Genomic DNA, 12,967 nt, shown 5'->3' with positions numbered 1-12,967 from the left:
AATAAAGGGGAGAGGCTACAAACTCCTATGAACTGGATGTGGGAGGCTCCACTGTAAGGGACTGGGACATAAATAGTGAACTAGGATTCTGCTCTTAGGACGGGTGTGAAAAGTCTAGGTCTCAAACTAGAAGGCACAGAAGTGGCATGTGAGGTGCTTTATACAGGAGAGGAAATGAACAACTCCATTCAGTTGGACCCGAACACGAAGAAAAAAACCTACGTCAAAGATTCCTATTACTTAACGAATCACAGTACTTGCTTTAAGTTAGTGTTTAAAGTGTGATGAATTTTCTCATGACCTTCATCATAACTGACTTCTTTGGCTCACTGACCAGCTGCTGGTCCCCTGTGAATGGGGTAAGAGGGCTCGACGGAATCTCATCTATGTCAGACTGGCTGACCCCATCCAGGTCTGGATCGGGGGATAAAGGTGCGGAGACACGATGGGCTCTCAGCAAAAGGATGAAGAAGCCAGTGGGAAGGCTCCCGTTGACCCAATTTGAGTGTCAAAAGGAGAAACAGAATAGGAGAAAAAGGACTATAATGGATTATAACACTATTTAAAAAATCCATGAATTCATAGTGACTCAAAAAGAGAGAGAGAGAAAGGGGATCAGAAATAAAACTCCTCTTTATAGAAAAATATCAGCTAACACATGCAGAAGAATTCCCACTGAGGTAAGGAATTCCGGGAGGGACTGTCAGCGGACGCTGTGCCATCGGGTGAATGACTGTTGGGAAAGAGGACACCATCCACGCTGTGCCAACCATCGCCCCACAGGGAACTAACAACAAAGAGGAAAACGTGGTGGAGGGAAAAGCAGGTGCCACCTGCGGTGGGTGAGCCTAGCTGGCATCACTAGCGGGGTCAGTAACAACAGTACAACTGCCGTGCCGTGCCGCCTGATGCCGTGGCCTGTGACGGCTGCTGCAAGAACACGTACCTTCAATCCATTCGGTCCTTGGGACCTACTTTTAGTTCACAGGGACACAAGGACTACACAGGCGAGTTAACACCACCACGAAGACACGAGTGAGCAAGCCCCAATGGGGCTTTCTCCAGACGAGCGCCTCACTCTTCAAACGTCACTGCCAGGGAGCAGAGAAGGTCGGGGACCGAAGCAGATTACAGGGGAGAGCGTCACATGCCATGCAAGGCACCTGACTGGACCCTGGTTTGCAAACACCAGCTCTGTAAGCGGGATCTGGGGCAATGTGAATGTGGACTGTGTCAGAGGTCAAACGTTAGCTGTTGAGGTGTGATATGGTGTAAAGCTTAGGACTGTGCTTGTTCTCGGAAGACACCTGCTAGGGTATTTAAGGGTGAAGGACTGGGGTGCTTCCCTTTTATATTCAACTGCTTCAGCAACAGACAGAAAGTGAAAAATAACTAACATGTTGAATCAGGACGGAGGTACAAAGGTATTTTCTGCACATCTTAAAAATCCTCAAAATGACAAGTTGAGAGAAAAAAACAAAAAGAAAAAGAATACAAACTGGAAGTGCGTTCACCTTATGGAAGCTCTGAGTTCCCAAATACGGGGGAAGTGACTAGGGAAGGAGGGAAAACCAGACACTTGCTCCCGTGGGCCCCTCTCGTCCATCTGGTTGTGAGACGATACGAAGGGCCAGCAGTGTGCTGTTAAACACGTGTCACTGCCCTCCAATCCCGACAGGAGGCTCCTAGTCCTGACAGTGCAAGAGGCTGCAGTTTTCCAAGGCCTGTGCCCGTTACTCACGGGGTTCTCCTTGCAGTCCTCACTCAGCATCTCCGGGGCGATCCAGCCTTCGGTGCCGGGCACCCCCGAGCGGCGGCTGAAGCTGTGCCTGCCCACTGCCAGCTTCTTGCAGAGGCCGAAGTCGGAGATCATGGCCTTGATCCTGCCATGCGCATTGGGCATGGAGAGGAGGATGTTGTGGGGCTTCAGGTCTCTGTGAACTAACACAAAACTCCGGATGAGCCCAGTGTGAACCACGAGCAACATCGGGCCTCCTCCTGCGATGGGAGTGCACCTCCCTCAGACTGCCCAGCGCCCTGCGCCTCTACAGGCTTCAACTGCGTAAGAATCCTCCTCAGACGCTTACACAGCGTGCACACCAGCGACGCAGCAAAGAGCTTCGGCGGAGGCCAGGCCCACCTGGCAAGCCCGTCACCCGGTCACCCCGCCCGGGCCGCGCCCCGTGGGGAAGCCTCTCACCGATGTTGAGGGAGTGCAGGTGGGCCAGGCCGGAGGTGGTCTGCTGCAGCAAGGTGATGGGCTCCAGGCCGAGGTGGGCAAAGTCCTTCTGCTCCACGTACTGCAAGAGACGAAGGCCCGGTCGCGGCTCGGCCCCAGGACTCGGCCCCTCAGTGCATGCTCCTCTTTCTCTTTTTAAAGTGATTCAATTTTATTTAGAAAAGTCCTGCCTCCTTTCTGCTTTAACATTTGGTATTGAGTCAGCTCATTTTCTTTTATCATATTTTAAGAAAGGGAAGTTTTACTGACAATATTCTGTCCAAATCCTTATTTTTCCAAAGACTTTCTCCTCAACGAATAGGCTAATTTAAACAAACAACTAAGCTCCAACTTACTAGTTCACAGCGGGAAAGATAAGAGGGTAAAACACTCAAGTTCACTGCCTCATACAGGTAAACCTACGAGTGAATGAGTGAGCCAGTGTCACGGCGAGTTGGAAACTGAGCAGAAGGAATTATGATCCTAACGACTCGGGTCATCAGGAAGCGTCCTCCCAACCCACACCAGCCCTGGGATCGGGACCGGCCAGGTGTTCCAGAGGCCAAGAGGGAGAAGAACGCTAACCACAGGTTGCCCGAGGCAGGCTGAGGGACACCCCAGTTTAAGGTGGGGTGATAAAACTGCTCCACATTTTGACTTTGTTTAAATGGGTATACAACTTTGCAAATGCATCAAACTGTCTGTCTTAAACGAGTACATATTATATAACTTCAATAAAGTTAATAAAAGGAAATAAAAAGGCAACTCCGGCCATCCTGAAACCGTGCCCCAGGTGCCGGGAGGAGGGAGGCTGCGTGGGCGCGGGCACCCACCTCCTGCAGCGTGGCCGCGCACAGCTCAATGGCGATGTACTGGAACTGCCGGTCCTTCTCGGTGCAGAAGTAACGGATCACGTTTGGGTGCTCGTCAGACTCTCGCAGCAGCTGGACCTCGCGGTCGGCGAAGCTGAAGCACTCGGGGAGGATCCTCTTGACCGCCACGTCGCGGCTGTCGAACATGCCCCTGCAAGACGAGGAGTGGGTTGGGTTGGGAGGTGCAGGGGGCTGTGGAGAGGACAGGAGGCCCGTGGACCCACAGTGTTCCTTCTCCTCTGACACAGCGGCCACTCATCTGCCTCAGAGCCCAGGAGGTTCCGACCAACCACCCGTGGTCACCCCTTCTCTCCCTGGAGGCGGCACTCTTCCGTCTGAGTCACGGCTCTGACCCTGCTGAACTCTGGAGCCTGGCAAGCGACAGGCACTCCTGTCTGTCGTGGTGAAGGCACAGGGCTCTCCAACCCACTCACCGGTACACAATTGTGCCCTCCGCTCCGTGGCCCAGGACGTCCTTGGGACAGAAGGAAATTTTCCCAACCATCACCATGCTGGTTTCCTCATCTGGGACAAAATGGGAAAAAGGAGGGACTGTGTTAAACAAACCCAACCTAAACCTGGAGGTGAGAGTGGCTATAGCTTCCTGAGCTCAGACTGAGACATGCATCTCAGACTCTCTATGCCTGTCCCCTGGTGAGAGACGCTCTATGCCTGTCCCCTGCCCCGGTCCTGCCTCTGCACTGCTGTGAGAATGAACGTCTTACACCTTCCCGAAGACAGGGGCTCGCTACAGACCCACCTCAAGGATTTGCTCCTGAAACACCCGTGTGACATGGGGAGACCAGCTGCAGTCTCCAGCGTGAGACTGAGGACTCTGAGGTCTCCTGTCCTGACACCAGCCTGGGCCACCCTCCAAGGGAAAGTGGACCAACAGCTGCACTTTCTTCCCTGGCCCCTGGCTGGCCTCGGGAATGCTCTCAAGCCAGGGGCCAGTGCACCTCTGGTCAGCAGTGACTGCCAGCCCTTGTGGGGCAAGATGAAAGGGGACCCCGGGGGCTCCCAGAAGGCCCTCTGAGAGGAGAGGCCACAGATGGGCAGAGCCCCGGCCTGAGAGCGGGAGGGAGTCAGGTGAGAACATGTTGAACGCTTGGGAACTTTGTAACCCCGTGGACACTCCCAGGAGGGCCATGTGCTGTGTCTCTCAGGTGATACTCAAATGAAAGAGAAAACGACACCAAGTGGCAAATGGCTTTACCCTCGTCGTCCTGCTCCAGGCAGGGGCTGGTGCCGGCCCTGGAGGCAGAGCTGCTGGAGTGCAGCGAGTGGTTGGAGGCTCGGGGGGACGTGCTGGGGCTGCTGGTGCCCGAGCTCTCCGAGTACAGGCCGGACGAGTCCAGGAGCTCGGCGTCCTGAGCCACGTCCCCGGGTGCGTGGAAGGGCAGCTGCTGCTGCTGCAGGAGCTGGATTTTCTCCAGTTCCTTCTGGAACTGCCGGTGCTGGAGCTGCTGCTGCTGATGCACGCTCTGGGAAGAGAAACACACGTCCAGACAAGTGCGGAGTGTCCCCGGGGCCCCGGGGGAGGCAGGGCTGCCTGTGCCAGAGAAGCAGGTGCACCTTATGTGACCCCACAGGGTGGAGGAGATGGTGGGAAGCACAGGAGGCAGGGTCTGTTCACCGGCTGGTTGTCTCCCTGGCAGTTAGACTTCCCAGGACAGCCCCTTCTTCCCACTGGAGGCTGACGGCCACCAGGCAGGGGCAGCAGAGCTGGACCCGCTTAAACAAGTGGAAAGCACCCCCAAAGTAAAGGGTTTATATGCCCATTCCTATATGGGCATGCGCTTCCCGGGCACTGTGAGCTAAGGTGATAACATTTCAGGGCTCGGAGCAACCTGATGAAGGAATATTCCTCTGGTACATGGTATCCAACGCACGGCCTACAAGACTATGTGACTTTAGCTCACTTATTTCCAACTAGAAAGTGGGAGGGATGACCAGGCCACCTTTCTCACTCTCACTGATATCTCTAATAGCCAGTTTTTAAGGGAAGAAAGTTAAAGGGATTTTCACTTATTATGGCTATTCTTTAAAAAGGAAAATGTAGTTAACTATTCAAAAGGAACTGTAAGCAAGGTTTACAAATCAGTTTGTACAGTCAAACCATAAGATCTTCTCATTTTTTGAGAAGCCAGTGTCTCTCTAATTACAATGCTTTTAAAGATTAGCAAATATTGACTTTTACATGTGAAAAGAAACGTATATGCTTGTTTGCTGTGTTTGCCCGGGCCTCACTGTCATCAGGTGACAGGCACAGAAGCTTGGAAACATGTGGGTGGGCCAAGGGGAGGGGCCGGGCCTCACTGTCATCAGGTGACAGGCACAGAAGCTTGGACACATGCGGGTGGGTCAGGGGGAGGGGCCGGGCCTCACTGTCATCAGGTGACAGGCACAGAAGCTTGGACACATGCGGGTGGGCCAGGGGGAGGGGCCGGGCCTCACTGTCATCAGGTGACAGGCACAGAAGCTTGGACACATGCGGGTGGGCCAGGGGGAGGGGCCGGGCCTCACCAGGGGGTAGGTGATGATGAAGGCCACCCAGCCGATGAGTAGGAAGGTGCTCAGGACGATGGTGGCAATGTCCTTGAGCACGGAGTCCACAGGGGCCTCGGGCTTGGCGGGGGCGTGAGCGAACTTCTCCTCCACACCCTGAGAAACGGTGCTGGGCGCATTCTCTGAAGTCTGGTCAACCAGGTGGATAGCCTTGTGTGGGAGAGGGTGGTTACATCTCTGCAACATTTCCAGCAAGACAAACGAGCCAATCAAGAGAAGCACTGACTGTTCACAAGGAATATGTGAGATGTGCTGGATTTTTTTAAGCCCTCCCGGAGAGCACAGGGCCTACAACTGCTGCCTGTCCCAAAGCGACTGCCTTAAAAATTACTGCTGTGATGTTATCGTTACTCAGTCTGAGCAGCCACTGGACTCCGGTCTCCCCACTTCCTCTCTCCGTCTTCCCTCTGCTGCCAGGGTTGTCCAGGTTTGGTAACACGGTTCTTCTGTAGCCAAGTGATCCCCTTTCCCACCGGTCCCCACCTGGTAGCCTCAGATCTGGTCAGGCCTGTCTCCTCAGCCCCACAGCTGGACACACAGGTCAGCCTCACCTCCAGGCCTAAGCTCTGCTGCTCTCCTTCCTCCAGCGGCCTCTGCTGCTGTCCCAGCCTTCGGTCCCACTGCCTTTCCTGCAGCTTTTGCTAATGGCCATCTCCTTCCTCCCCTCCGTCCCTACCAGCTGTCATTTGCCGTGGACTCCCCAGCGGAGTTGACTGTAAGCTCTAAAGGCAAGAGGAATGCCTTATTCCCACCACCCGACCCGAAGAGCCGTCACTGCTCCCTGCCCCACTCACGTCCTCAAAGCTCTTTTTCTCAGAGTCGGCAGGAATCACATTTTCCCGGTGTTTGGGCAGATTGTTGGGGAATCTCTCCAGCATCTTGGTAGACGCAGACAGCGGCGTTTCATGGTGTCCTGGGAGAGGAAAGGACACTTTCATGAGAACAGCGTCCAGGTGGGGGCAGCCCTCGCGGCCCAGCTGAGGCAGCAGTCGCTATCCACAGAGAGGTCCACAGTGCAAACACTCACGTTTGTAAAGGGAGAGAGCGAACACGAGAGGCAGCTGCCAGGAATGTCTCATCAAGACAGAAGTTTTGCCCAGCGGGTGTGGCTCAGTGGTTGAGCATCCACCCATAAATCAGGAGGTCACCAGTTCGATTCCGGGCCAGGGCACATGCAGCGTTGTGGGCTCAATCCCCATTAGGGGGCATGCAGCCAATTGATGTTTCTCTCTCATCAATGTTTCTATCTCTTTCCCTTCTTCTCTCTGTCTAAAATCAATAAAAACTTTATTTTTTTTAAAGACAAGACATGTTGTTGCTTAATGGCATGCATCCAGTCTTCTCAATCTCATAATGAGGGGCGAGAAGTCTCCTTGTCAGGAGAGGAATTAGGGTGCTGGGGATACGTTTCAGAGCAAGACTTGTGTGCGTGTTCCTAACAGGCTGTCTGCGGCTGAAGCGTTAGGAGGCTTTGTTCGACGTCCAGGGAGTTCGCCCTTCAATGCTTCCCCTTGTAACATCACTCCACTAAGAGTGTCAACTTCCCACCTTGGTTTTCAATTGCCCCGGGGAAGCTCGTTCTTTTACTGTAACGTGAGCTTCCATCCGGGGAGTGGTGAGCTATTCGCGAGAGCAACAGGACATATCTGCTAGGAGGACAGGGTCAGGTGCTCTCAGCGTTCACTCGTTGTTCTCCACACAACTACTTCGTGGCTACCCAGTATTCATCACACATTTATTGAGCATCTATTGTGCGCAAATGACCCCACACACCACCAAGTGTGCCAGTTCACCTCTCCCTGGGCTTCTGGCACTCTGGCCCCGGACACTTTCCTGTTTGTTCTCTCACTGAGATCGGGTCCCACTGTGATCTTTCTGCTATTCTATCCAAGGTTTTACGATGTATTGCTAAGATACAAACAGCAGCTAGTCCAAGCTACGGACATCTTTTGAACTAGACAAACCCTAAGTCCCTCGCTTTAGGTCAGTTCTCTACCAACAACACAACACTGCTCTTCAAGGGAAGCCTCACTTTGGTCTGATCCGCCCCTAGTTGCTCCTTGCTGGCCGAAGACCTCGGAGCCAGGCTTTGCTGGGGAGTCGTACTTCCTCACGCGAGGTCTGCAGACCTCGGACTCAGATTTGCTGGTGGGCCCAGGGACCTGAACGTACCTCCCGGTCCCTCTAAGGCTAACAGAAGACCTTCACTCTAAGAGAAATCATGCCTTCCACGAGCCACCATGGGCAGCAGTGCCCTGCCCGCCCCACCCCTGACGCCCGCTCTTCGTGCTCCAAGTCCTGCCCCTCCTGTAGGGCACCTCGCAACCCACTGCCATGGAAATGATGAGCCCCAATTCATTCGTCTTCCTCCTGTAGTTCCTACGCACAGGCTTCTCCCTCAGCTCGGTAATAGCATGCTTCACATGCTGAACCAAGTATGCTCCAAACAGAGCATACGGGTACTCACGAGACCCGGAAACACTTTCATGTAAATGGCACCTGCGTTTAGTGATTATCTACCATCAGCAGTTATGTCCGGACTCCAGAGCAAAAGCAGAGGCCCTGCCCTGGGTCTGCCGATTCAGGGTCTCGGGGGCTTGAGTGCCTAATTGACAAAGTTCCCGGGTGAAGCTGAGAGCACCCCAGGTTAGCACCGCTGCTCTGGGCAACCCCAGACCAAGTCCCTCAAGCTAAGAGGACTCACTTTATTTTCAAGATGAATGTGATGTGGGGATGTCCTTAGTTTCTTCCACAAAAACCAAATAGAAGAACAAAATAGTTCAACATGAAGAGCGTATCCTTTGGCCTTGGCCCCAGTTTACACAAAGACTATTTAAAATGGGGACGCGTGGGAGTTCCTCAGAAGGGCCTTCAGAACTGAGGATGCTTCCCTAACTACTTCTTTATATTTCGTGGGTTTTTCAGTTTTCTTACTTGAGCAAATTTTCCTTTTTAAAGGGATATCATTTTGCAATGATAAAGCCATGAAGATTTTTTCTGTATTTTTTTAATAGTCTTACATACACCTTTCCTTAATTTCCAATACTTTTCTCACTTCTTAACCATTAGTAGGCAGTCTGTGTTCCCTTAACTGGTACATAAAACAGAGTTGCCTTATCACTTTAGTGGCCGCTGCTCATTAGCTATTTTTTCCCTTACTGTGAGCCCCTTCACACAAGTTTTCCAAACTACTTCTGTTAAAAAAAAATACAGATTTTGCCATTCCTTTGCCCATTTTTTGGTAAAGATAATGACTAAAAGAAAAATGGCTGCAAGGAGTCAGGATGAATGAGAAGAACAAGACCTGAGCAGCTACAAAGGGGATGGTCAGGGCTTGAACACACCCAGGTTCCTCTCTGCACCACCAGCCACACTGCTCCCAGGCCAGCCTCCGAGGCCCCGCACTCCCCAAGCCCCTCCACATTCCCTACCCAGTACCTCGGCTCTGTCCTCTCTCTGCCCAGGCACCAGTCAGCAAAGATCAAGAGGGAAAATGGCGAGGAGAAACCTCACGAGCCCCTGTGCCCTTACGAGGGCACCCCCAGTTCCCTCCTGCCCACCCCACCCCCTGCGGCTGCATCCCCGCCTCTCACCACCTCTGGGGCTCGGAGGCAGCAGAACTGGGACACAGAACGGGCAAATCAGATTCAAGAAGACTCGGTCCTGCTGTAATTACTTGGGACACTTGCCAGAGACACAGCTCTCTCACCTCTGCCTTCATCTGTCACACTCACTGCCTCTGGGTGTCATCTCGATTCTTATCTGGCTGGCGGACAGCGGAAGAGAAGGAGAAGGGACTCCCCACACACACCCAGGATTTTTGCCGTGGCTCCTTGACCCGGATCCAGCCTCTAACTCTTCACCTCCCTCAGTCCCTGCTGGTCTTCAACCCTCGCCTCCCCCCGCCGCCCCCACACCCACGCCAACTCCAAGTGAATTCTCCTATAGAAATCACTCCAGTTTCCTTAACTATCAATGGAAGTAACAAGGGTGCCCTACCTGTGAAAAATAGGAAATGTATTCTAAAGTGCTTAGTGCCAATGCCTGGCACATTAGACATTCAGTGCATGAGATGGCTGCACAAAGTTTACAGGACAGTCATGTGCTGCCTAATGACATTTTGGTCGTTGCCCGATTGCATATATGAAAACGGCCCCCAAAAATTATAATAGAGCTGAAAATTTTCTATTGCCTAGCAACGTCGCCATCATGATGTCACAGCACAACCCATTACTCACGAGTCTGCAGTGATGCTGGAGTAAAGAAACCTCCTGCACTGCCAAGTCATATAAAAGTGTAACACAGACAATTATGTACAGTACAAATATTGACAATAAACATCTATGTTACTGGTTTATGTATTTACTATACTATCCTTTTTGTTATTTTGAAGTGTCCTCTTTCTACTTATAAAGTTTGCTGTCAAACAGTGTTCCACGTTATGCCAGTAGCAGCCTCATACACCTTGTGCTTGCTGTGTCTCTGGATGGCATCATTTCTCTTGGGCTTGATTTAATCTCGTGCTGCTGTGTGCAGGAACACGCTGTGGAGGCTTGTAGCCGAGGAGCAGTATGCTGTGCCGTATGGCCTAGGTGTGTAGCAGGCTGCACCTTCTAGGTTTGTGTAACAACACTCTGGGATGTTTGCAAAATTACAAAATCGCCCAACGACGCATCTTTCAGACCGTATCCCCGACATGACTGTACTTAGTACTTGAGTTTTGGAATAGTCGTTAAACAATTTTTGGGAACTGACTTGGCAACACAGCTGCCCTGTTCATTTCCCTTGGGGGTAAACAGTTCAAGGTCTGGAAGACTAGGACACCGACTAAGCACAGAACAGTTGATTGTAACTAGCAAGGTCGGCTCTGCCCACCAGGAGGCAGCACATGGCAGGGAACCACTCACCGATCAGAAGCCAGTAGTTCCTCAAGTAGTTGAGCTTGTTCTTCCCTTTGAGCCCAGGGTTAAGCTTCAGGTCCGTGCTGGGTGTGATCACACACTCCCCTTTGTCCCCAATGGTGACGCCGTCAGTCTGGGGGCCTTCCAGCAAAGGAAGGGTGCTGCCTCGGGGCTGTGGACAGAGCTGAAGTGAGGCCTGGGCAGCCCTTGCAGGTGAGCAGGCCTTCCCTCCCTGTGACTGTCCTAAGGCACTGTCCTACCTCCGGTTGGGGCTGGTCCAGGACAGTCAGAGCCAGACACAAAGGCCGTAGGACGGCAGGGGAGGCTCCCCCCTCAGGGCGTGAAAGGCTGTGCTGAGGTCTTTAACATGGACACCTTTTCAAATTCTTTAGTCTAGGAACTGGGGACTGGGGACGGGAAGGGTGTGTGTGGAGTTCCCAGCGGCTCCTGTGAGCAGCAGTGGAAGTGAAGGAGAATGCCAGGGCACTGAGCAATCCACGGTCGAGGCACCAGACCAGGGTGGAGTCAGCTCCCCAACGAGCCCGCTGCCGGCTCGGGCACTGCTGGACCTCAAGTGAGGCTGCCCTGCTCACGGGAGCCGCTGCCAACCCGCCTCACTGGGAAGACAAGGGATGCCAACCACACACCTCAGACACCAAGTGAGCCGCCAGGACCATGGGGTTTCAGATGCCCAGAGACGGTGCACTGACCAGGTCAGGAAAGGATGAAAAGGATGTGGGTAGCGAAGAGGAGGAAGGGGAGAGCCGGAGTGTGAGGTGCAGCCTGAACTAAGGCTGAGAGAGATGGACAAGGAACTTCGGAGATCAGCGCACGGGTTGGACCCCAGCAGTGGGGAGGACGGGCACTGTGGGCCTGGGCTGAGGAGAGCTGTGACCTTCGGCCGGGGGTTTAGACTTCAACACCCAGGCCAAGGGGATGACCAGGGCTTCCTGGGCCTAGCAAGCTGTTTTGTCACGCAGCTCTCCTCGAAAGGAGAAGGTGGCATGTGCAGGAAATGTTTTTGAGGATCTAAGATCTTAACCAACAGATGTTTATATATGATTCAAAGTCACTTTTTGCAAAAATGGAACAGGAGCAGTTAGGAGGCTGTATCTGTGAGCCTCCCCCCTCCCCCTCTCGCAAGGGAACTTACCACAACAGCAACCCCCTCGTGGACCATTGAGGGGGAGGCGTAGAGGCTAGTAGAGTATTTCCCAACGTACAGGGTGGGCCTAGGAGAAAAACAGACATATGCATTCCACAGTCCTTTAAATCCTGGGCTTTTTGGAGAGAAGAATCACAGCCCCAGCCCCAAACACCACCCAGAAGAATAGCCAGATGAACTCTTAAGCACTCTGGGGTGTGGAGGCGAGACTCCTGCCCTGGCAGCAGGAGAACTGGACTGCAAGCCCCGGCTGCCACTCACTGCCTGATGTCCTCATCTGCCACGGGCAGGGCTAGGCTCAACCATCCCCACGGCGCCTGCAGAAAGGACTGCGTGCAGGGATCACCTGCGAGAGACTGATGCTTGCGGCCACGGCAAAGCCCCTGAGACGGTGGTGTATAGTTTAGAGAAAACATTCCTGCATATTATCTCATTTGCTTTTCTCCAAAAGCTCTCTCAAGTGGGAAACTGAGGCCGAGGTGGGGATGGAGAGCACAAGCCTGCTGAATCTTAGACACATGCACCCTAACAGTGTAGGCCTGATTTTTAAGTGGATATAACTTACAGTAAAAACTTAAAAAATACATGAAATGGGAAAAGGAGTACATCTCTTATAGTCCCACTACCTGAGATATATCCAAATTGTACTATGAATACTAACTGTCTCTTTCCTATCCCCACCCATCATTTTAATTCATTTAATACTTAAGAATTCTGAAGCGCCAGGGGACGCCCCCAGGTTCTTATATTCTGGGGTTTCTGAATGAGCCAGTTTTGGCTCTCTGTTTTCCTCACGGCTTCAGAGTCGGCTGCCCGAGCCCTGACCCCATGTGTGGTGTGGCACGCTGCGGCCAGCCCAGAGTGTCAGGGTCACAGAGGCCCTTTCTGCCTGAGCCCCCCGACTCACATCAGCTTGCTCTTGGCCTCCGTCTCCTTGGGGAAGGGGTACTTCCACTTGGTGATGCGCCCCACCTCCCCGGACATGAAGGTCAGGTAGCGCAGGGTCTCCACAGCGACGTTGATGTGCATCACCTTCCGCAGCCCCTCCCGCTGCCAGACGTAAAAGGCCACCACAGGGGAGGCATAGTTCTGGATCCACAGGACGTCGCCAGACTCACTGTCCACAGTCACCACCAGCCCATCGCCATTGGACACAAAATGGGACATCTCTGCACAGATCAGACAAACAAAGCCACATCGAGTCTCGCCCTGTTTTGCAACCACATCCTCAGGTCCCGGCAGG

At 53.0% G+C, this 12,967-nt stretch overlaps 1 protein-coding gene across 6 annotated transcripts in view; it reads right to left on the bottom strand.

The window, feature by feature from the left end:
* Positions 1-12,967, bottom strand: part of ERN1 (endoplasmic reticulum to nucleus signaling 1) — a 68,223-nt gene that overhangs the window by 9,190 nt on the left and 46,066 nt on the right. For all 6 annotated transcript variants that reach the window (XM_036339981.1, XM_036339984.1, XM_036339982.1 and 3 more), the window contains 10 exons: positions 12,632-12,893; positions 11,713-11,791; positions 10,566-10,731; positions 6,453-6,571; positions 5,617-5,835; positions 4,307-4,574; positions 3,525-3,615; positions 3,052-3,241; positions 2,201-2,300; positions 1,742-1,941 (listed from right to left, as the gene is read on the bottom strand). In XM_036339981.1, coding sequence (XP_036195874.1) covers positions 1,742-1,941; positions 2,201-2,300; positions 3,052-3,241; positions 3,525-3,615; positions 4,307-4,574; positions 5,617-5,835; positions 6,453-6,571; positions 10,566-10,731; positions 11,713-11,791; positions 12,632-12,893 — 1,694 coding nt within the window. The remainder of the gene's footprint in view (positions 1-1,741; positions 1,942-2,200; positions 2,301-3,051; positions 3,242-3,524; positions 3,616-4,306; positions 4,575-5,616; positions 5,836-6,452; positions 6,572-10,565; positions 10,732-11,712; positions 11,792-12,631; positions 12,894-12,967) is intronic.

Source organism: Myotis myotis, unplaced genomic scaffold, assembly GCF_014108235.1.
Source record: "Myotis myotis isolate mMyoMyo1 unplaced genomic scaffold, mMyoMyo1.p scaffold_m19_p_17, whole genome shotgun sequence".
In the NCBI taxonomy this organism is placed as follows: Eukaryota; Metazoa; Chordata; class Mammalia; order Chiroptera; family Vespertilionidae; genus Myotis; species Myotis myotis.
This window is presented reverse-complemented; position numbering and strand designations above follow the sequence as displayed.